Source organism: Phodopus roborovskii, unplaced genomic scaffold (genome assembly GCF_943737965.1).
Source record: "Phodopus roborovskii unplaced genomic scaffold, PHOROB, whole genome shotgun sequence".
In the NCBI taxonomy this organism is placed as follows: Eukaryota; Metazoa; Chordata; class Mammalia; order Rodentia; family Cricetidae; genus Phodopus; species Phodopus roborovskii.
Window position 1 is genome coordinate 20,588,214 of NW_026125391.1, and position 24,429 is coordinate 20,612,642.

General features: G+C 48.1%; 2 protein-coding genes across 2 annotated transcripts in view; one reads left to right on the forward strand and one right to left on the reverse strand.

Annotated features, from left to right (window-relative positions):
* Abcg5 (ATP binding cassette subfamily G member 5) overlaps nt 1–3,972 on the reverse strand; it is a 23,285-nt gene extending 19,313 nt beyond the window's left edge. Inside the window, exons 1-2 of the mRNA XM_051175192.1 lie at nt 3,630–3,972; nt 2,932–3,053 (exon numbers count right to left, since the gene is read on the reverse strand). Of these exons, the coding sequence (XP_051031149.1) occupies nt 2,932–3,053; nt 3,630–3,775 (268 nt within the window). The 5' untranslated portion in view covers nt 3,776–3,972. The remainder of the gene's footprint in view (nt 1–2,931; nt 3,054–3,629) is intronic.
* On the forward strand, nt 3,927–20,978 carry Abcg8 (ATP binding cassette subfamily G member 8). The gene is made up of 13 exons (XM_051175190.1): nt 3,927–4,217; nt 7,720–7,821; nt 9,315–9,471; nt 12,505–12,743; nt 13,110–13,242; nt 13,322–13,591; nt 15,542–15,704; nt 15,780–15,860; nt 17,134–17,333; nt 17,925–18,001; nt 18,589–18,856; nt 20,015–20,142; nt 20,235–20,978. Exons 1-13 carry the CDS (start codon nt 4,143–4,145, stop codon nt 20,370–20,372), a joined length of 2,031 nt encoding a protein of 676 aa, XP_051031147.1. The 5' UTR covers nt 3,927–4,142; the 3' UTR covers nt 20,373–20,978.
* Nucleotides 20,979–24,429: the final 3,451 nt, after the last annotated feature.

Sequence of the window (24,429 nt, forward strand, 5' to 3'; positions counted from 1 at the left end):
CAGACATGATCCCTGCCCTTCCTGTGTGGTTTCTCTAACCAGAGCCTTAAAAACCTCTTGTGCAGTGCCTGGCCTGTCTGTGGTGTTTGCTGCTGCTGCTGCTGTTCTTTGTCTCTGTCACTGAAGCTCTTTACAGCCACTAGCAAGTCTGCTGTTTCTCGGCTTCACACAGAGACCCTTGGGGTTCTCCCTGGCTTTCTCTTCTCTCCAGTCCTCACCAAACAACATTAAGCACTAAGTCACTGAGAAATGTAAAAGGATGCCACTCTGGAGATAGATAGATTCTTAGTTGCACACAGCCTCCGGGTGACTGAAGTGGTATTAGGAAGGCTGAGAAGACACATCCTCATGGCTAGAGAGATGGGAACATGAGGATCCCTGGGGCTCGATGGCTTGCCACGCAGCCTCCATGCATCAGTAAGTTGCAGATAAAACTGAGAGACCTTGTCACAGAAAACAATATGGTGAGCCAAGTGTGGTAGTGCATAATTTTAAATCCAGCACTCGAGAGGCAGAGGCAGGCAGGTCTCTGTCAGTTTGAGAGCAGCCTGGTCTACATAGCAAGTTTCCGGCCAGAACACCTGAGGTTGTTTTCTGGCCTTCACAAACACATGCACCTGTGTGCACACATGCACGTGCACACACACACACACACACACACACACACACACACACACACAGAGTAATTTAATTAACTCATTAAAATGTAAAAGCCTTGGGAGAGATCTCACAATTCTTTCATTGTGAAGAAGTCAATTGCTTATGAAGAGGCCAGCTGTTGTGGCTTGAATACAAATGCCATCCTCCCAGGCTCTTATAACCACAGTTGCAGTGCTCTGGGGGAGGTTCTGGAAACTTTGGAAGGTGGAGACTGGCTGGAAGAAGTAAGTCACTGGAGGTGCTTCTTGGGTATATCTTGTCCCTGTCCCTTCCGTCATCCCTCTCTGTTTCCTGTCCCATCATTATATAAGCTGTTCTACCATGACTCTCACCACGATGGAAGGAACCCTCAGAATCCATGAACTAAAATAAATCCCTCATTTAAATCATTTGTAATGGGTGTTTTGTCCACAGTGACAAATACCACAGCCCTCACCACTTATCAGATCTGTCAGGCCCTTGGGTGTCAGCCTCTTGAAGTGTGAAGAATATAACTCTTGCTCATAAGTCACCCAGTATTTTTTTTTTCAAGACAGGGTTTCTCTGTGTGGTTATCCTAAAACTCACTCTGTAGGCCTTGAACTCACAGAGATCCACCTGCACCATTACTGCTTGGCCCAGTATATGATATTTTCTTACAATAACCCAATTAGACTAAGACAGTCAGTGAATTAAGTGAATTTTCCCCTAATCTTCTTCATATTATTCATTTCATCTTAATCTATTGCCGTACAACTCTGCTTGTATGAATGTTCATGGATTCAGTTTGAGGCTTGAAAGCTTAATCCATTTTGTATTGCTGTAGGAAAATGCCTGAGGCTGAGTGATATGCAAAAGTGTATGTTTGTGTGTGTGTGTGTGTGAGCATGCGCGTGCGTGCGCACATGTGTGTATGTGCGTGTGTGCGCATGTGTGTATGTGTGTGTGCATGCGCACGTGTATGTGTGTGTGCATGTGTGTATTGCGTGTGCACGTGTGTATGTGCGTGTGTGCGCGCATGTGTGTGTGTATGTGTGTGTGTGTGTGTGTGTGTGTGTACCCACAAGTCTTGGAGACTTAGAGTTGTAAAAGTTGTAAACAGGATAGCCTCATGTGTTCAGCCCCAGGGACAGACTTCTGGCTACACCACATAGTAAACGGCACTGTGTGGGACCACATGTGAGAGTGAACAATTGCATGATGAGCCAGGAAGTGAGGGGCTCAGGCTTCAGGCGTTCTTTACATTCGCTTTGTCTGGTGAGAGCTAATATAGGCATTTCGAGAACTTCATCAATCATTCAGAGGGTTCCACCTCCATGGCCTAGCTACCAGGCCTGTCGTCATTTCCACAGTGGAGGACAAGCATTGGGAGACACACTCAGTGCCACGCCTGACTCTCGCCGACTTAACATGGTCTATTTCTAGAAAAGAGCAAGGTGAGCAGACAGTGGGTTAAATGCCAATAATATACAAGCAGCTGCTCAATCAAGAGGGGTTTGTGAATCTAACATGTCAGAATCTTTAAATTAATGCATGAAGGATAACCCCTTGTTGTGAACACTGAAGTATGCCACCCAAAGTCCCTCCTCTGGATCAGTGTACCCCCTCCCCAGGGTCTGGAAATTGAAGATTTACAGCTATAGGCTTTGTAGGGACAGGAGAGGAGAAGAATGATTTGTTGATGCAAAACACAAAAATAAACATGGAAGTTGTGTTCAGTTATTAAATCTCCCCTGGAAAGAAGAGAAAGGCATAGGAGTACAGTCAGAACACACACAAAACAAAACAAAAAACCAAGAAACCGTAGTGTAGTGATAAGACATGATGTGAACCTGAATCCTTGTTTAGTATTCTCTGGCTCTATTGTGTGTCAGATGACCATCATTATGAAAAAGACCAGTGGCATCAGGAATAGGAGTTAAATTTACAAGCTGATGCTGAACACCTTGACAAGAACTTTCCAGAAAGTGGAAATACGACTGAAAATAGAGCCTGGGCTGTAGCTTGGTGGCGTACTTAGCACGCTCCAGGCTCTGGATTCTATCCCAGCACCACGAACAATCAATCAAACAAGCAAATAAACCTCCTACATATTAGGCAGGACTTTCCACTCCTCCCAGGGACTTTTCTCAAGGCTTCACTTTGGTACCAGGTCCCATTTGCAGACATGCCAATAGAATTCATTCCAAAGCCAAATGCATGGCCCTCTCTCTACAAACTTAAACTCCCTTCCTCTACAAGGTGATTAAACCAAGCCGAAGCCTTGGCAGAGTCCTCCTCGGAAGTGCTTACCTGAGCTGCCTAGGATGCACATTATCTGTCCACTCTCGATGTACAGGGAGACATCTTTGAGAATTTGCCTGTCCCACCTCTGCTTGAAGGATTTGATGTTCCACCAGGGTCCGACACGGTTGCTTTAAAGGAAATCCCACAGGGACAAGAGCAGTGTAGGGTCCTAGGAGGAGCCAGACCCCTGCTTCCCAGCCCAGAACCCACCTCTAGCCCATCCCAGCATCCCAGCTGCTCCTGGACAGTTTAGCAACTTTATTCAGTTCCTATGCCCTTGGAGGTGTAGTGACTACCGGTTGACCACCACCCAAGGAACATGCCTCACAATAGCTGGGTCTCTCTGTCTGCCTGTGGGACAGTAACACGCACAGTGCTTATTCTTGAGGTGAATCTTGCTTTCCTTCAGCAGGCTTCATTCTGCCTTGTGTTTCCAGCACCCCCACTTTCCAAGCCATCTCCATCCACAGGGCAGGTAGTAGGCAAGCCAAGGGAGGGGTGTGGGTAGAAGAAATTGGTACAACGCAAACGGGCAGGGGAGGAGCTAGCTATTCACTGTTGCGCATTGCCTGATGACAGCCTTGCCTACTTACACCCTGATCTGCTAAACAGGTGGCCCAAGCCCCCAGGTCCACCCACCCACTGGTAGAAAAAGGCAGCAGAGATGGTGGGAAGCTTAGCTTCCTGCTGTGGGATAGCCTTACCTGACACTGAAGGAGATATGGAGGACACCCAGGCTGTGCCGAGCCTCCGAGCCAGTAATAGATCCCTCCTCCAGGGAGCTCTGAGAACTTCTGTTGATGTGAGGCCCTCCAGCCCCTTCTGGACTCAGAAAGGGCATTTCACTCATGGCCAGCAGGAAACAAAGGCAAGTCAATTTTCTAGTGGCCTGTCCCTCTCCAGAGTGGCTTCAACTGAGGACCCAGTGGGAGTGCCCAGTCTGATTTTGCCCAGCCCCGGAGTCCCCTGTGAGACAGCAGGACACCGACTTGGCCACCAATGCCATTATCTGATGTACCTTTAGCCAGGGTGTCCTTATCTCGGCAATAGGCAGAACACACAGTGTGTTTGTAGGAGGGCTTGCCAGAGAGGAATGCTGGGAGAGAGGTTGGCACAGAGAAGGAGGGCTCAGGTGGCTCGGCTCTAAGGAACAAAGGCAGAGAGAGCACGGGCCTGGCCAGTAGCAGTGAAGCCCACAGAGCCACACAGAGGGACAGATGTCAAGGGTCATGACTGAGAAGACCACAGAGGAGACCCGACTGTGGAATGGGGCTATACTTCAGGATGCTTCGGTGAGTACACTTGGTGCTGGTGTGGGCGCAGAGCAGAACTGGCCTTTCTTCCCTACCTCAGGAGTTTTAGTTCTCAAGTAGAGTGGAAATGGGGTAGCAGGGCCCTGCCTCCTCAATGTTGAGGGGCTGATGGGAGCAGGTTCAGGAGCCAGGAGACCTCTGAGGTCACTTCCCCGATGTTCTTGTGGATGACTGGAATTGATGTGGGTTTCCAAAAATGACATTCCGTCACAAAAACTCCCCCACACAGAAAATCTAGGGCTTTTCTGATAGAGTGTTAGCCCATGGGGCTATCAGAACAAAAATCTCAGTGGTAGTCGAGACACAGAAGTGATAGGGTAGCAAATGGCTTTAACGGGAGCGTCAGAATTCTACTCTTGCAGTCTTACGAACTGGGAGACATCTGAAGTGAACAGACAGCAGTCAGGTGGCTAGGAAGCGGAGGTCCAAGGTTTCCTTTCTCATCACACCAGAGAAATGTTTGCTTGATAAATGGCCTCTGAGTGCGGCCATAGGCAGGCCTTCAAGCAGAAAGCAATATTAAAAGATAGCGAAGATTTCCCCACCCACAGCTTTCATACCCCGCCCACTTTTCTAGAGAGAAAGACAAGAAGGAAATGTCCACATCCGACAGGGAGGCCATAGTCCCCTGCTCTGGCCAAGGTAGAGTTGCCTGGGCTTGGCCAAAACAGGCACTACTATCTAGCCAGTTCAACTGCCACAGCAGCAGCCAACTCTGTTGTCTGAATTCCCCTTGAGGCAGATACCAATGAGAAAATAACTACCTCTGTCCCTGGAAATGCCGACGCTGACTTCCCGAACAGGATATGAAGTCAGTGGCGGCTTTGGAGTTTTTTTGCCCCTAAGGTTACCACCTCAGCTAAAGAATGGTCCCAATCCTGTCTCCACAAGTGTACCTGCCACTTCCTAGTCCCTCCTTTTCGGGTCCTGTTTTTATAGGTGCCCTGTGGTGGCCTGCCACTGACAACCATGGGGGCTTGGATAAAAACAACGAGACTGTCATGCCCTGTGGCGCCATGCTTAAAAGCTGTTCAGTCAAGCTAATAACTGCTCAGTGGTTTCCACACTCTCACTTCTGCAAGTAAAGTTAGAAAGCTCAGGGCTTCTTGAGGAGCTGGCTTCTGGTCCAGGCCATACCCTTTTCTGCCCACGCAGCATCTCACTCTACAAGGGACCCATCCAGGGGCCACACACTTTTTCCACCCACATTCTAGGCAGGCCTCCTCCAGACAGTTGCTCATCTCGCCTCTGAGCATGCCCCTTCAGCGGCACCTGCCCACACTCAGAAAGGTGACCCGTGAGAATGGATGAGATCAGGGCTGCCTATGCAGGGACTGCTGGCATGGAGTATCAGGCGGTCCTCAGGAATAGGGACAGGAAAGCCTGGGCCTCAGCAAAGACAGGTGAGGTTGTGTCTGAAGGTGTCAGCAGAGGGCCAGGCATGTGCCTTGGGTCAGAGACTTCCCTTCTCGTCCCTGCCAGCCTTGATCCTCTGCACATTTCTCCCTTTTTGTGCTCTGAGTTTCCCCACCTGGCTGTGGTTCTGACTCAGAAATCTAACCAGAAGTTAATGTGAGGAGGCATTACACTAGCCCTGAAGGAGCAGAGCTGGTAACCCACAAATAAAAACCCGTTTTCGCTTTTTTGGGTGTTACCTGTCACACATTCACATGATGTTCTGACAGTCATACTGATTAAAGTGTCAGCTGAATAGATATTTGAGTATTTGAAAAACACAGAGCATTTGTCAAAACCTCAGGGAGAATCTGGGTGCCAAGGAAAATATTTTAAAATGGAAGTGAAGTCATCCACAAGCCAGACACGATCCCCGCCACCCCACCCCGGAAGCTGAGTTCTCTCTGTGGCCCCTGGAAAGCCAATCTCTCCATGATGGCTGGGGTACATGGGCTTGAGTGAACCAGAGTATGAGCTGGGCACTGCTCAGCCACAGCCCGCAGTCCTCCCCGTCTTCGGTTCTGTCCTGTACGTCCATTTAAACCCCAGGATCTCCATGCCTCTCGAGTCCCAGTAGCACAGTAACTTGAGAGCTTACCACCAACACACAAAGTATCTAGCGCTCCTCCCTCAGCGGTCCCTCCACCCTGAACCCAACGGAAACCTTTGCGTCTGCAGAAGCATCTAAAGAGCTAATTCCTATCTGATGTAAATCAACTAAGACCTCTCTTGAAGATAATTGATTTAAAAACAAGAAAAACCTAGGGACTGGGGAAGTGGCCCTGTTGCTATATGGCCTTGTATGCCTGAGGCCATGGATTTACTTACCTAACACAGAAAAACCACTGTAGCCCTATTGCAGAGAGCGTAATTGTATTACTAGTGCTGAAAGGGGCAGGTGAGGGAATGGTGGGTGATCAGATATTAGTCATTAAAATGAGATGGGAGTCTAAGTTGTAGTGTTCTGAACCACAGTGCTGTGTGTGTATATATATATTTTTAATATATATTATTACATATATATTAAATTATATATTATAATATATATTAAAATAAAGATCAGAGAATGGGGCTGAAGAGGTGGGTCAAATGTTAAGAACACTTGCTGTTCTTGCAGAGTACCAGGATTTGTGTCGCATCACACACAGAATGGTTCATAAGCATCCATAACTCCAGGTCCAGAGGACTCAATAGCCTCTTTTGACCTCTGAGGGTACCAGGCACATATGTGGTGCACATATATGCACAAAGGCAAATACTCTCACACACAAAATAAAATTTAAAAAAATTAACTTCAAAACAGATGACCAAAGAGAAAATTTTTATGGTTTCCAACACAAACAAATGATACATGGTAGAGGGGATGGAGGTGCTGAGCGCCCACCTGACCATCCATTACCCATTGAGTTCATGTATCAAATGACCACACAGAAAATTCAAATAGACCGCCACCCCAACAATAACACAGCACAGTCATTGTGGTGATGATCGCAGACAGTAGGGACTTCCTCTGAAATGTAACCCAAAGGATATTCAAGGGCTTTGTGTCACAAAATCCCTTGTCAACATAAGATGGGTGACACCTTCACAGACAATCAGGGACAACTCACTGTTGTCTATCTCTTTCTCAAGGCGTATCTATTTGGCAGTAGGTATTAGGCCAGGTCCGGGAAATGAAAGTCAAACATGAGCTTACTGGCTCCCAGCTCACTGGTATTCCCATTGGTGTCTGGAGTGGCATTCGCCTTAAACTGTGTGGATTCAGATGTGCCAGCCCGAGGCTGAGGGTCTCTGAGGCTGCAGCTGTCGAAGAAGCCCGGGGCCTCCTGAAACTTGACACACCCCCATCAATGTTCTCATTGTTCTCAGAGTCATGAGGTGCCACATGCATGATCCTAACTCATGTCAGTGTGGGATCTCCACCCCATTGCCAGTTGCTGCCTGTGCCTCTCAGATCCCCTCCTCTGTCTTCTATGTCCTCAGCTACCTCTGAAGCGGGGCCCTCACCTGTCATGTCTCCCAGCAGGGCCTCCAGGACATCTTGTTCTCCTCTGAAAGTGACAACAGCCTGTACTTCACCTACAGTGGCCAGTCTAACACTCTGGAGGTCAGAGATCTCACCTACCAGGTAAGGGCACATGCCTGAGTTGAGAGGAGAAAAGTGGGCAGCAAACAGAATGTTCAGGGAGAGGAAGAGAGATCCCACCCTGTATATGTATACATATGTATATATGTATACCCTGTATATGTATATATATGTAAACATTTTATAGATAAGTAGATAGATAGATATATAGACACATAGACAGGTGGATGGTAGATAGATAAGATGGATAGATAGGTAGGTAGGTAGGTAGGTAGATAGATGATAGATACACAGATAGGTAGATGGATGAATGCATAGATAAATGGGTGGATGGAAGGAAGCAAGAAAGGATGAATGGATGGATGGATGGATGATGGATAGATGGATGGATGGATGATGGATAGATGGATGGATGGATGGACGGACAGATAGATATCAAAGGGACTGGGTAATGGCCCTCTCAGTAAAGTTGATGAGGCACATGCATGAGGGCCTGAGCTCAACTATCCAGAACACACATAAGAAAATCTGGCCTGGGTGGTATATGTCTGCAGCCCCAGCACCAGGTGGGTCCACAGATCTCATTCAATTATTCCAGCTTCATCAAAAGACCAGGCCAAAAGTAAGGTAGAAAACAATTAAGGAAGATAGTACCACTCATCTCTGGCCTCCACATATGTGCAAGGTGCATTGGCACATGTGTATGTACATACCCACAGAAAACACACACAGCAAAACACAGTGCTTCTACATACCCCCTGTGTGGCTTGCCTAGAAGTCAGCATCTTGCAAACTATATTGTAATTACCAAAACTGAGAAATTAACAATAGGCTCTTAACTAAACAACAGAGTTTATTGAAATTTCATTATTTTACATCTCTCTATCATCTATGTAATCTATCATCTATCTATATTTATGTTTATCTATCTATCTATCTATCTATGGTCTATTTTATAAAACATGTTGTTCTATTGCAGATAAAGCTTCCAGAATGAAAAGGAAACCCTGGGAGGGTCTCAGGGATGCCCTTGTCAGAATTCAATGACTCCCATTCCCCCACTTCCCTGGGAGTAGACTACCTGCTGCCCAAGGGGGATGATAACTCAGAGTCCCAAGCTGGTCCTTTTGTGGGTGTGAGCTAGAATAAAGTAATGAGCCACTTTGTAACCTTTCTCTGCTCTGCCATGAGCTGTAAACTGTGTGAGCATGAGTAAATTCTTTAATTGCTTTGAACAGGGTCTGTGAAACAGGTGATGCTAGTACCCACACCATATGCTCACAATGAACAATAGATGGGATAAATGATGCAAAAAACGGTCACTGAGGGTAGTAAACACTTGCTGTTTTCTGCTATTCTGCATTCTTTCTGATCCCCTTAACGCTAGACTTGAAAGGGATCCTGGGTTCTCACTGCCATGTTTGATAGGATCTGGGTGCCTCAATATCTATTACATCTTCGAGGCATGGTGTCTCCTGAGAGAGGAAGTACCCAAGGCACAGGAGAGCTGAACTCCTGCTAACGTTTCTCCACAGGTGGACATTGCCTCTCAGGTGCCTTGGTTTGAGCAGCTGGCTCAGTTCAAGATACCTTGGAGGTCTCATAGCAACCGAGATTCGTGTGACCTGGGCATTCAGAATCTGAGCTTCAAAGTGAGGAGTGGGCAGATGCTGGCCATCATAGGAAGCTCAGGTACCAATAGAGGCAATCACGGGAATGGCTCTCCTCCCCCCACCCCCTGCCCCAGGATGCAAGTGGCCGAGTGGCTGAGAACACAGGGTCTGGGTCAGATAGATCTGGGCTCAAATGTCATCTCTTGCATCCACTAACTCCCGATGTTGCTGCTGTTGTGAACCTGAGTGTGAGTTTAGTCCATCTGAAGCTGCAGCCATAGTGTCTGCCTCCTGTTAACACTGTGCTAAGACAATGTACAGGCAGCTTCAGAACATGATGTTCCTCCACAGCCAGACTGAGGTCATGGCCAGACAATGACTCGGCAGGGCCCCGACACCACTGACCCCTCTGCAGTCCCAGCATAACCTTCAACCACCTGCAAAGAGCCATATCCTGAGGTGTCTCAGGCAGTCACTTTCCAGGGTCGAATCTGAAATTACAGAACCTTGCAAGTGTGAGGGGCTTGGAGAACAGTTCATTTTCCTTATTATATTTCCTCCTGTCTGGAAGCATTTTAGGAAGATTTTCAAATCACTTAGTCCTGCATACTTCTAGAGTGTTCTTTGTGTCAATATGCATGTACACACACATGCATGCTCATGCATGTACACATACACACACACACACACACACACACACACACACGTTCATTTGACAGATGAGACACAAATTTAGCTAGAGATCTTGCACTTGGTTCTTCCCAGTACTCCTTTACACGGTATTAGAGAGAGTACTTTATACTTTTTAATTAATCATTTCCAGAAGGAAAGATTACTCAACACTTTGAACATCTGTTCCAAACTTTTACACTCTTCTGATAGAGTTGTTTACTGTCTAACCAAAGATCAAATGGGCTACGATGTGTAAATGCACTTTGTAACTGAAACAACATGCACACTCATTCAGCCCCTCTCACTCTGGCCCTGACCCTGTGACTCTGACCTAAACAAGAAAAAGCTAGTTTGACTTGTCATGTCTGGTGGCTTTTCTTGTTGTAGCTGTCTTTGTGGTGCATCCAGGAGACACGTGGGCCATTACTCAGTCATGACAGTGAATACTGGTGAAGACTTGGTGTTCTAACCAGCAGCATCCCTGAGCAGGAATCATATTGACTAATGTCCAGGTTCAAGCTCAGCCTTGCTTGGCTTCTAAATCACTTAGCTGAAATTGTTAGGAGGATTTATTCATTACATTTTCTGTGACTTGGAGTACACACATAGGGAATATGAATATGCGTGCTAGCAATAATAATAATTTTTATGATATTCTAAAAAACATTAGCTCCAAGTATTTGCCTGGTTCTGTAGCATCAGCCATACAGAAGTATTTTTCTAGTTAACGAAGTTACTAGTTAGGCAATGGCATTTACGTTATAAGGCTTTTGAGTGCCAGGCTCTTCAAAGAATGTTTGCCCTATGCTGGAAAGGCTGCCTCTGTCTTTAGCCACAGTTTTGCTTAGGAAGTGTGTGACCTTCCTGCCCTCTGACAGGGGATCCCCTGGTACCTATGAATGCTGGCACAGGCCCCAGCCCTCGAAGAACCTGGAGGCAATGTCTGAGGCTGAACAGGGCTGAGGCCTCTCTCTCTGGTTCCTCTTGGGGATATTTTGTTCATCCTAACTTTTCAGGAAGCCTCAATGGGGCACACCAGCAGGCAGGTGACAAGATGCCCCCACTCCCAGCCCCTGAACACTAAGCAAAAGGATCAATCACCCCTGGGTTCTTGGATTTTTGCAGGCAGCGTGTGGCATGTGTCAAAGAGGACTTGTTTACAAAAGAAAGAGAAGCTATTGATTGCATAAAAGCCTCCACAGTGAGGAAACCTAAGCCTTTCCTGGGAGAGCCAGCCAGAATGTCTCCAGCTCAGTGATAAGAGGGTGTTCTCTAAGCTTGAGGAGTGTTCACATCACAGTTTAAATACTTATAGGACCATCAGGTGGTGGTGAGCACACTTTTAATTCCAGCACTTGGGAGGCAGAGGCAAGTGGATCTCTCCATTTGAGCCAGCCTGGTCCACAGAGGGAGTTTCAGGAACCAGGGCTACACAGTGAGACCCTGTCACCAAACAACAACCATGAAATTAGCCCTAGGAGTGAAAGCCTAATCAAATGCTTTTGGAGACTAGATCTGATATGATGATCTCTTCTATAAATTAATACACTTTAATACATTGTTCAGGAGTGAATGAAAAGATAGTTTTCCTTTTAAAAATGCTGATTTTTAAAATGAGAAAAGGCTATGGATAGATACATTTGGATGTTTATGCTTAGGCTATGCTTGACAATGATGTCCCATCTATTACTTACCTGTTATTTTTCCCTTATATTCCTCAAAGTAGGTTGTAGATGTTTGGGTTTTTGTTGTTGTTTTGGATTTTTGTTTGTTTCTTTCTCTGTTTGGCTTTTGAGGCAGGGTTTCTCTGTGTAGCCCTGATTGTCCTGGAGTTTGCTCTGAAGGCAAGGCTAGCCTCCAACTGAAAGAGCCATGGGCCTCTGTCTCCCCACTGCTGAAATTAAAGGTGTGTGCCACTACCACCACGATACCTTGTAGTCTGAGTTCTTCAAAGACAGCTATGAATGCTCCAAATTAGTCATTTCCACAAAGCCACTTGGGAGCCAAACAATGATGAATGATGAGATGTTGCCAAGATTTTTTGTGGGTGTTTGTTTGTTTGTTTGTTTGTTTGTTTTGTTGGGTTTTTTTTTTTTCAGTATAATTAGCCCCAACCTTGCTTGGGAGAAAGCCATTGGTTTAGCAGTGGGAGGGGGAATAAATGCAGCAGGCATAGCAGCAGGCTTGTCGCAGTTGGGACTCCAGCCTTCTTCTGTCTGAAACCTTGTTGTCATTGTGTCCCCACCCACTCAAGCTGGCTATAGAAGAAAAGCTTGAAGGTGCACCGGCAGGACTGTCCCATGCAATCTAGTAGCAGTGTCCATTTCTCTGGAGCTTGGTTGCTTCTGTAGTCCTGGGGTTTGGGGAATGTGTGGGGAGTGGTAGCTGACAGGCTGGCCCCGCAGAGCCTCTGCCCTCAGGGATGTCTCTGGCTTTGCAGGCTGTGGGAGAGCCTCACTACTAGACGTGATCACAGGCAGAGACCATGGAGGCAAGATAAAATCAGGACAAATCTGGATCAATGGGCAGCCCAGCACACCCCAGCTCATGAGGAAGTGTGTGGCACATGTGCGCCAGCATGACCAGCTGCTCCCCAACCTGACTGTCAGAGAGACGCTGGCTTTCATTGCCCAGATACGCCTGCCCAGGAGCTTCTCTCAGGCCCAGCGTGACAAAAGGGTAACCGCTTGGCTGTTTGGTGATCCCTGGTGTCTGAGAGTGTCCTGCTTTGAAGGAAAGACCCAGCCCAGCTGGAATCTAACCAACCCACCTTACATGCCAATGTACTTAGCCCCATGGGTTCCCTTTCCGGACCTTATCAAGTGGGTGATAAGTGTGTATTTGTTTGTGTAAGGATTTTCGGGTGCATCATGGTGGTTGGGGGGGACGACAATTATCACTTTAGTACCCAGTCTGTTCCCCATCCACAACGTGTGGTCTGCAGGATGAACCTGCTCAGAACCTGAGGACATAACGGGGGTTGGGGGTGTGTGCAAATAAAGTGCAGCCCCCTGGAAGCCTGTATGCTAAGCCTGTCACTCTCAGGTAGAGGACGTGATTGCGGAGCTGAGGCTGAGACAGTGTGCCAACACCCGCGTGGGTAATACATATGTGCGTGGGGTGTCTGGGGGCGAGCGCCGGAGAGTGAGCATCGGGGTGCAGCTTCTGTGGAACCCAGGTGAGGGCCAGAAGCCTGAGGGGAGGGGGCCTGAGACTGCATCCTGCCTGACATCGGACTCACCGCGCAATGTCCCCAGGAATCCTCATTCTGGATGAACCAACTTCCGGCCTTGATAGCTTCACTGCCCACAACCTGGTGAGAACCTTGTCCCGCCTGGCCAAAGGTAACAGACTGGTGCTCATCTCCCTCCACCAGCCTCGCTCTGACATTTTCAAGCTATTTGACCTGGTCCTTTTGATGACATCCGGCACGCCTATCTACCTGGGGGCTGCGCAGCACATGGTGCAGTACTTCACAGAAATTGGCTACCCTTGTCCCCGCTACAGCAACCCTGCTGACTTCTATGGTGAGTGAGCAACGCCAGTGGCCCTGTAACCTGGTGCACAACCATTTGCCGGCACCCCTCCCCCAAGCAAAGCAAAAGAAAATGAAACAAATGGACAAAGCAAAACAAACACAGAATCCCTACTGGGAAAAGATGTAGTGGAGATGCTCTTATACGTGCCTCAGATGAGGAGGAGCCGGGAACAAAAGGGAAACTGGTCAGTTTGCCAGGATCAAACCTTCTGACAGGTTGTCCCTCTGTGCAGGACAGGTTAGGAATGGGTAGAAGTTTGCAGATGGGTGGGTGGGTGAGTGGGTTGGGCGGCCGTAATCCAGGAAGTCTTGGATCAGTTTGTACAGTTGTAGTCTTTATGCAGTCTGCAGGAAACAATACACACACAATACACCCTTGAGTGCCAGAGGCAGGTAGCATAGGAAGAAAGGCCTAGGGCAGGGCCAGTGAGTCTCTGAATATAGACTGCTTGATTTGTCTATGCCTTACCTTTCTTTGAGGTCCCAGGCACTCATTAGTTCATGAAGAACACCATGGACTACTTCATTCATGGGGGACAATGGCCTTTTCAGGACACCTGCCTATAAAATCCCCATCAAGAGTGCTGAGGAATAGCCTGGGTGCCAAACATGTGACCAGTTAGATGTACCAGAGCTCAGCCAAGCAGCACCTACAGCCAGTCCCCCAGATGACCAAGAACCCCAGTTTCTTCCTAGGATGGCAAAGAACCCACCTTCATGGTGTCTCCAAGGTCAGTTCTGTCTTTGCATATTAACTGAGGAACCTCACCCCTGGCCTACTGTGCACCAGCATGGCTGTGGGGGCACAACCAAAGCTCCCACAGATGTTCCTGGCCCTCAGCCTTGACTCCTGGCCATGCCACCCACACAGTCATTCCAGCATCCTCAGTTACCCTGAGGAAAGGCCATTTTCCTGGCTCCCTCCCCTGCCCTGGGAAATCATGCTCTCAGTGAACTCCCACAGAGGTCACCTCTCCTCCCCATGCTCTGGTTGCCACCCTGACTTCCTGCCCATGGTCATGCTCTGGCCAATGTCCTCAGATAAGGGGCAGAGGACAGCTGCTAACCTGGACACCAGGGTTAGTTTAAAGTGAGCCTGGGAGGGATGCCCAAAACCTAGTGCCCATGGGAGACTTGAAAACTTCTCCTGTTATTGTTTGGAGGGAATAGGGATAGGATTCTTGTCTATTAGGCCTGGGGCAGGTGGCTGTCATTAATCCAGGATGCAGGGGCTGCTCGCATGGAGTCCAGAATGCCCAGCAAATGTGACATTTGAGCTGTAGCCTGCACAGAGGGAACCTGTGTGGTTCAGAGTGTGCCTCCCGCAAATGATCTTTCCTTGTGTTGTGGGATGAAAACAGCAGAGGGACAGTCCCAGAATCGGTCTTCAGGGGATAGGATGGTCCTAGCTGTGACTGCTGGACCTGGCCCTCTCTGGTATTGCAGGGACATTGGAGGGAGGGCAGAGCCTCGTGAGAGGAGGGCTGCAGGGCAGGGCTGCCCACACAGGGTGGCATCTTTTCAGATTCAAAAGGTAGCTCCCAGTGACCTGCCTCCCCAACAAGATGGGCTACCCTAGACTCCCCCAGGGCAAAGCTTAGTGTGGGCAGTGTGAACACTGTACTTGGCTGGTCCCCAACACCCTCATCACTCGGGAGATCAAATTATGAATTCACAATAACAGGCAAATGTGTATACAGCTGGAGTTAGAACCATCATATACCCAGGCACCTGGCCCTGGGAGCAACTGCCCACTCTGGGGGCGTCCCTGGGGTGAGTCTGGGGGTGGGACTGGGGGCTGGGGCCAGGACCTCTGCTACTGGGCACTTCATGACCTATGGTCCAAATGAGGCACCCATTGCATCAGAGTTCCTTCCCAGAGGGAGGGGAGAGCTTCCGGGGACCAGTATGCCCATGGCCCCGCATCTTCTGTTTGCAGTGGACTTGACCAGCATTGACAGGCGCAGCAAAGAACAGGAGATGGCCACTGTGGAAAAGGCTCGGTCACTTGCAGCCTTGTTTCTAGAAAAAGTGCAAGGCTTCGATGACTTTCTGTGGAAAGCAGAGACAAAGGAACTCGACAGGGTCACCTATGCAGTCAGGTACAGTGGGCTCACTGCTTGAGTGGGAAGTCCCCTGGGTGGGCCCCCCAACCTGACCACATACTTTCTCAACAGCCAGACCCTTCCACAGGACACGGACTGCGGGGTTGCTGCTAAGATGCCTGGAATAATACAACAGTTTACCACCCTGGTCCGGTAAATGCCTCCCCCCACCCCCGCCCCACCATTGAAGGGGAATTCAAGTGAGGGGGCATGCGGTGAAATTATCTCTAGGACCATCCTAGCCCTCCTCTGACATGGAGAACTCCTGATAATCATACGATCCAAACAAAAATAAAATCCCATTAGTGGCAATCATCATGGAAACAGCCAAGCAAGAAACTCACACCCGGGAAGGGCAGAGTCCCTACTGTACCACACTCACTTAAAGCTAGGTGCACCCACCACACCTGCCTCCACGGGGGGGGGGGGCTGCATATGGAGAGACATAGGAGCAAGCTCATATATTGCTTAGGAGCCAGCTGTTCAAACCAAGAGTCATGTCCTGCCTGTCTCTGATTAGAGTACTGTGGCTTAGCCTCTCACTTGGTCCAGTCTTTGGATGGTCTCTTCACTGAGGGTCTTTCACCATTACCAGACACACTGTGGTCAACGTCTTTATGACATGCTTGATTTTTCCCTGTAAGTAAACTCATTACTGAGGATAAAAAGTAACCATTCACTGTGTGTGGTGGTGTATGTCTAAAATGCCAGTCCTGGGGAGAACCTCACGTTCAAGGTCACCCTGAGCTGTATAACTATAGACCCTGACTCAAAACCAAAACAGGAAGGACATCTCCCAAATAATAGTCATATATTCAGTGCACGCTTTTGTTGGTTGTAATGTGAATGTTTTCCAGCCTGGCAGGGCCCCGCCACCACATCAGCCCCAAATGAACTCATGGGCGCTATACAAGTTATAAAGCTGTTGGCCGGTTGGCTAGTGTTTCTTATTGGCTAGCTCTGTCTTAATTACTAACCCATTTCTATTAATCTGTGTGTTGCCACAAGGCTGTGGCTTACCTGGTTATGCTCAGCATGATGTTGCTCCTCCAGCAGCCTACATGGTGACTGCTCAGCGTCTCCACAGAGAAGAGAGAGATTTCTTGTTTGTCCCTGCTTATGTCCTGATGTTTCTCAGCTACACATCACTTCTTGCCTGTCTGTACAGACCTCTAGACCTCTATAGTTAGCAAGTGGCAGTTTCTGCTCAGCTATGCCACTTCCTATCTGACCAGTCAGCCAATCAGTGTTTTTATTCATTAACCAATGAGAAATATATATACAGAGGAACATCCCCATCAGTCGGTTCTTACTTATGGTAGGTATTACATTTGGCACATGAGGAAATAAGGCTTCTGGCAATGATATGACATTCCTAAGGTGAGTTGTTCCTTTGACACTCCTTTTTTCCTTTCTTTCTTTAAAGTCGTCAGATTTCCAATGACTTCCGAGACCTGCCCACCATGCTCATCCACGGGGCGGAAGCCTGCCTGATGTCTCTCATCATTGGGTTCCTTTACTATGGCCATGACACCAAGCCACTCTCCTTCATGGACACAGCAGCCCTCCTGTTCATGATAGGAGCGCTCATCCCTTTCAATGTCATCCTGGACGTTGTCTCCAAATGTGAGTGCCACTTGCTCTCCTCACCGGACTGCAGGGTAGCTGGACAGAGGACATCAGCAACTAGACAGGGGACCTCAGCCACCCCCTGCACTGGTCTGAGGCTGACCCCTGGGTTTCTCCCAGCACCTTGGGACAGTGGCTTTATGAAACCATTTCATCATGCTTGTGCAACAAATGCAGCAATTATTTTTTTTAATTAGCACATTAACATTAGCATGTAACAAAAGCAAATTGTGGTGTCTTAGCTGTTGACCAACCAAACAGGATTTATGCTTGACAGCAACTTGCTTCAGTACCCGGAGAGCCTGTGGAACACCGGGAATAGGATAGCGTCACCTTGCCTGTAATTTACAAAGCATATGAACAAATGCAGAAAGCATAGCTACCCCTAACCCACGCATAGTGCTGGGGATTGAACCCCTAGCTCTGTTCATGCTGGGCAAGTGTTCTGCTAGTGAATAACACACAGGCTTCCTATCACCACTTTCAATGGTATATTACAAGAGACGGATGACATTAGGAGAGGAGCAACATCAGTAATAGTATAGATGACTTTGACTCATTCATCTCCTTCTCCTCCCGCATCGTTAGGTCATTCGGAGCGGTCGATGCTGTACTATGAGCTGGAAGACGGGCTGTACACTGCTGGTCCATACTTCTTTGCCAAGGTCAGGACCAAGAGCAAGAGCTGCAGGGTGTTGTGCAGACATTGCAGGAAAGAGTTTTGTAGAAACACCGAGCCGTGCATTCTCTGTGGCTGCAAATACCGAATTCTCTAGAAGAGTTTCAGAAACTTGCCAGCCATTAAATGGTCCACAGAAAGGCCAGGGCAGAGAAATAAAAATGATAACTTTTTTGTGCAGCCAGAACCAAGAGAGAGAAGTGGGTAACACCATGTGGTACTTTACATCTCCAGAGGCCCGAGCAAGCCAGACAGATGTTTCCAGGAAGAAGCTCAATGAGGCTGTATGACTCTCATAAAGGCACACAGCTACCAGGTCTGGGCAGGAAGGGTGGAGAATTGAGCCAGGTCTTAGCAGAGGATAAACCAGCTGCCTCCATGGAGCCCAGCTCTGAGATGATCCTGCAGTAGAAGCCCGGGGAGAGGTCAGGTTCATGGGTCTTACCTGCCATTCCCTCCTTCACTGAGAAAGAATGCCGGCATCCTGGGAGCTGCTGCTACTTGAAACATCTTCAGATAATGGCAAATGCGGGTGTTGGCTCTGTATCCTAGATTTGCAGTTGTGCTTTGCAGGTCCTTGGCGAACTGCCCGAGCACTGTGCTTACGTCATCATTTACGGGATGCCCATCTACTGGCTGACCAACCTGCGGCCGGTCCCTGAGCTCTTCTTCCTGCACTTCATGCTTGTGTGGTTGGTGGTCTTCTGCTGCAGGACCATGGCCCTGGCTGCCTCCGCATTGCTGCCCACCTTCCACATGTCCTCCTTCTTCTGCAACGCCCTCTACAACTCCTTCTATCTTACTGCGGGCTTCATGATAAACTTGGAGAACCTGTGGACAGGTGAGGCCTGCCCCCCCTTTATTGTGGTTTAATAAGGATCAGCAGAAACAAATAGGTGGAATAGATGTTTATTCAGGGAGAAGTAACTTACAACAGAGACAGATGAACACCAGCAGGTTCCTGGTCCCAAGGATGCCTCCGGGGCTCTTCTGTCCCCATGTTGCAAGCAAGAGAGAGTTTCGGGCCCCTTCCCCAGACCTACTTCCCCCAGGTGACTCTGCCCCTGTTCCCATCCCCAGTGGGTGTGGTCAGTGCCACACTATGCCCCTTTGCTTGGCCAAGCACTCTATGGCTGGTTAAGTCCTCATCTAGAGGTGAGAGTTCACCAGTTAGGTGTCTGCAGTTAGCACTTCAGGCAGTGGGGTAGCGGACCCTTCCTCACAGCCCTCACATATATCCAGCAGTCACCCCGAGTCCCTCCCTCGCCACATCTCCCAGGGAGCCTGGCCTGAAATACCTGCTTGGTTTTTATCACAGCCCTGGCCCTCATCATTGAACCCTGTGCCACTGTAACAGTCTGGTCTCTCGGTGGCCTTCTCGGTGTTCAGCTAGGCATAGTGAGCTAGCTTTCTGAGGGACAAGTTCCTGTCCCTCTTTGTTTAAAGCCTGTCAGAGCTGCTGGCTCCCTGGTGTTCCCTGTCCCCCCCCCCCACCCCAGATATTTATTGTGAAGCCTCCAGTATCTCAACCTTCTCATCGCTGAACCTCTGGGACCTCTCTTCCACACTCACCATTGCCCACCTCCTCAGCCAGCCTTTCCTGACACCTGGACAGGGCTTGCAGCATCCTCCTCTCCCAGCAGAGTGCTCCCCAGGGTCAGGGTCCTCCTCTCCCAGCAGAGGGCTCCCCAGGGTCAGGGTCTGTGGTGAGGGGCTGGCTGAGCATATGTGGCATAATGCAATGACTGTCACAAACTGGTAGGGATCAAGCGTGTAATCAAGGCCACTCCTCGGCCTCCTGGGCACGGTGTCCCCAGCCACAAAAATTATTCCTTTGTCCCCTTGTCTATTCTGACCCTCAATCCTCTGAGGACTCTTCCCCTGGCCGCAGTCAGCCTGACTCCTCTCTCCAGGGGCAGTTGGAGACTCAGGCAGGGTGTCCAGATGTGGCGGCAGAGACTGTGTGAATAACCGAGCTTTGCTGTCCGTCTGTCTTCAGTACCTGCGTGGATCTCCAAGGTGTCCTTCCTCCGCTGGTGCTTCGCCGGACTGATGCAGATTCAGTTCAACGGGTACCTGTACACATGGCAGATTGGCAACCTCACCTTCTCAGTCCCCGGAGACAAGGTGAGTAGTGAAGGCTGGGGATTCTCAATCCAAGTGGTGTGCCAAGGGGACGGCATCCATGGGAGCTCAGCGAGTGTCGTCTGTGTCTGCAGATGACCACGACCATGGACCTGAACTCACATCCGCTCTATGCCATCTACCTCATCGTCATTGGCATCAGCTGTGGCTTCCTGTTCCTGTACTATCTGTCCTTGAGGTTCATCAAACAGAAGTCAATTCAAGACTGGTGATGCTCACCCAGGCTTGCTCCCGCTGGCGGGACTCTTCTTCAGGGCTAGTTGCCTCCTACCGGAGCCCACCCACGGAGGACAAAGATGACAGATCTCAGCTGCAGCCCTTGGCGTTGCAGTGACACAGGTCAGCCACAGGATGGCAGTAGAATAAAGACAGTTGAAAGGGATTTCTGATCAGGGGCCTGGGCTTGTGATAGGAGAAACAAAACAAAACAAAAACAAAACAAAACCAAAAAACAAAAACCAAAAAACAAAACCAAACAAACAAACAAAAAAAAAAAAAAAGAAAAACAAAAACAGGGACTTGGTGGCACCTGAAGTGTCTCTTATTTATTTCCGTTGGTTATATTTTTATATAAGCAACCCAGTATGGAATGGGAATAAGTTGGACAAAAACTGAGTAGCCAGGCTATTATGCAGACATTTCTGGAACCAAGAGAGAATGGTGGCTTCGAAGCAAAATGTTCAGTTTTATCTCTCACCATCTTTATCTCTCAGCTTTATCACATCTCATGTTAAAGTACTCCCAATACAGAAGGTGACCTAAAACAGACTAGCGAAATGTCATCTCTTATTTTTGTGTGGATCCATAGACTAGGAGGTTACTGGGCATGTACTTCATGGTAGCTAGGTATAAAGCATGGCATGTGGTGGCTATTGTCATTTGTCCTCAGAACAAACACCCCACCCATGTAAGCAGCACCCTGTTTTATACTTGAGGTCACTGAGGCAAACACAGACTCAGTCATCTCAGCTTACACAGTTGCTTTGTGGTGGAATTTAAAAAGATCTTGTGACTTTTGGGAGTGAGAGAGCAGAAGACCAGGCCTGAGATACCAGCTTTGGCATTCAAGGAGCCTGTAGGAGCAGTTTATAGAGGTTGTGCCAGTCCAGCCAGGCCTCAGAGTTTCATATCACTGTCTGGGTCTCAGGATTAGCCTTGAACCTTCCCTAATGGCTGGAGAATGGATTGCTGGCATGCCCAGGTTATACACTTCATGCCATCAGACTCAAAGCACAGAGATGGGATGGGGTTGTTCCCAGAGGAAGACCAGATGCTGGCACCGAACCAGTGAGGAGGGTATTTGGGGCCAAGAGAGATACCCTTCATCAGTTTCCCAGATCCTGACTACATCTAGTGTGGTCCCCGGGCAGCACTAGGACATCATTGGCTATGGATGAGGTAGGCAGGATCCCAGTGCTGCCCAGACCCATGGACTCAGCATCCATGTATCCAGATTACCCAGGTGGAGCAGCAACTCTCCTACCCACACCCACTAGACTCAGGAAGTTCACACAGTTCCGTTGTCACCATTTGGCACACAGATGCCACTCAGGATCCAGAAAGGAATTCCAGTGTTCCCCTCATCCAGAGTGGAGTCGAGCGCACCATCTGATTGGTTTCTTTTGGTCTGGAAAGCTCCTCAACACCCCATCTATAGGATAGCTTTCAGTTTGGGGTTTATCTGGCGCATTTCATGAGTAAATCTAGTCTGGACACCTTTGGTCAGAATATCCAGAAGTGACATCATAGCGTATGGTCTCCACTTGTCCTCTGCTGATGTCACTTTGATTCCTTGATGGAAGGCATGTCTGTCGGACTCCTACACATTGACTCTGTTCCCTCCTTTCATAATGAATAAATAAACCTTTTGAACGCCAGTGCCTAGGATCTGCTTATTGCTCATTCCTCATCAAGCATTCCATTCACTTACAGAGTTATTGGTATACATTATATACTTTTGGAATCCCATTTTAATTTAGCAAGCTATAATCCATTGCTTTCATTAATCTTGATGCTCAAATTGTCCCCGATTTGGCCAATGGAATGTTCAAGCTGGTTTCTGCATCTTCTTAATCATGTCCCTGCCATTCGCTGAGGACCCTGGCAAAAACAGTGTTTGGGGATCATCTTGAATTCCCTAGGCCAACTCTGGAGTTAATTGAATGCTTCTCTGTAGAAGCTTGACTCGTTTTAGTGGGAAATGATAGAAGCCTTGATCCGAGTGATGAATCTGTTTTGCTGATGCTCATTACTGCTTCAGGGCTTTCAGTGGTCAAGGTGAGTGAACACGTGCATATGATGTGTATGTGTGTATACATATGTATATGTGTGTAGTCAGTCATAACTGCATGTAAGTTCATGTACATGCCCCGAAATTGCCACCCAGTGCTAGCTCTTACACTTCTGTCTTCCTCAGTCTCTGTTTGGGAGGCACCTGCTTTCAGTGTCTGTGTTCCTCATCTGCTGAGTTCCGCTTGTACTGTACGCGCCCTGTCACTGTCCTCCTGTGTAGACCTTCTGCTCACTCTGCATACACAGACCTCTCCCCAGCTTGATCTGTGCTCCCTCTCCAGTACCCAGACTTCAGAGCACAAGCGATCTGAAACTCAGGCAGTTGCTGGTTCTTTGGAGCCTGTCCTGAAAGCCAGAGTCCTCCATCCTGTCTGCCCACACATAGGCCCTTGTCGCTTACCCCAATACTCTGACCATTCATGTTTTTTTTTTTTTGTTGTTGTTGAAAGTGTTCTCCAGGCACACAGGGCCTGGGAAGAGAAAGGCCTGGGCCCTAGGGACATCCCACATCCTCCATTGACCCTTCTCCTGCATGGCAAAGGGACAGAATTGTCTTATGGGTTGACAATTTTCTTTAAGGATAAATACTTTAGGCTTTGATAGACATACAGTCTGTCACAATCTGTCACTGTGCTGTTCTGGTGTGAAAGCTGCCTCAACTTCAGTGTGGAAAGTATGGATGTGTTCCAATAAAACAGCTTACAGAAACACAGCTGCTGGATTTGGCCTGAGGCTGCAGTTTGTAGACCCTTGATCCGAAGATGAAGGTTTTGAAATTTACATTTTAAGCTCTCCGAATTCAAGTTCCGATATTGATGGCGGATATAACAATTAAACCGAAAATAATCACCTGTGTTGACTCAAACAGTTCTTGTTGTGATTTTTTTTTTTTTTTTAAACCGCTCTTGTTCTTACAAAGATTACTTAGACATAATCTTTCCCTAGGCTGAGCCAGTCCACAAGGCAGATCTCCTGCTTGCCTTTTTTTTTTTTTTTTTTTTTTTTTTTTTGGTTTTTGTTGTTTTCACTCATTCTTAAAACTCTCTTGATTGAAGTCAGATTAAACTACTCTCACACAGCAGAGATGTTGAAAATTATGTCAACCCTAAGTGGTATCAAGTGGTAGAGGCCAAGAGTTCTTCGAACACCCAAATTAATCACTTCTTCCAACACTCAAATTAGCCCAGGGCAGGGGACTTGCTTCTTTAGGGCAGACCCACCCGGAGGCCCAGGGCCGAGATGGCCACAAAGGAAGCAAGCCCTTGGGTATTTTGTTGCTGACATAGATGTGTTTGGACAACACAGCCAGTGCACATGCCTGAAATGTTATTTGAAAATAGTCTGCACCAATCTCAACTCGGATGTCACTTGTGTTTGGTAAGTTGGTTCTTCATGTAGGATGGTCCAGGTGAAGAGCTGGGCTGAATAGCTTGGTGGCAGAGAGATTAATTAACAAGTTAGAAACCTTAGACTTAATCCCCAACACTGAAACCTAAAACAAATGAAAATCCACCATTGTGGTTGAGAGCAATATTCTGCGTCTAGGTTAGGGAGGGCAGGCAGGTGGGGCGCAGAGGACAGCAGTGTGTATGGGACTAACAGCTCACAATTAAAACTGTAATGTCTAAGAAGTGGGCTGAGCTTCACCAGTGCATGCCAGCTGCCCACTGGCTAGGTGACATGCTTGCTTTTTGTTTATATGACAGTTTGTAGAGTTGAAGTGATTTTCCAAATTGAAAAAAAAAAAAAAAAAAAAAAAAAAAAAAAAATCAAAATAAGCCCTGCCACTCCTTGCTGGAAAGGTAAGGCTTTGTCTCTGTTACCTGCTGTTTGTTACAGCATAGAATCCCTCTGTTCGAGCTCCAACTTGAGAACAGTGGAGGCTGCCCTGTCCCTACCTAACAAATGTCTGAGGTCATCAGCTTACTGGAGATCTCAAATCATGACCTGTTGGCCTCACTGACAATGCTTTTTGTG

Excerpts from the sequence above, each read along its gene's own strand:
- Abcg8 (XM_051175190.1), top strand. The coding sequence starts at position 4,143 with ATGTCAAGGGTCATGACTGAGAAGACCACAGAGGAGACCCGACTGTGG. Across the intron at positions 13,592-15,541 it reads CAACCCTGCTGACTTCTATG|TGGACTTGACCAGCATTGAC; the intron begins GTGAGTGAGCAA and ends TTCTGTTTGCAG. Across the intron at positions 15,861-17,133 it reads CAGTTTACCACCCTGGTCCG|TCGTCAGATTTCCAATGACT; the intron begins GTAAATGCCTCC and ends CTTTCTTTAAAG.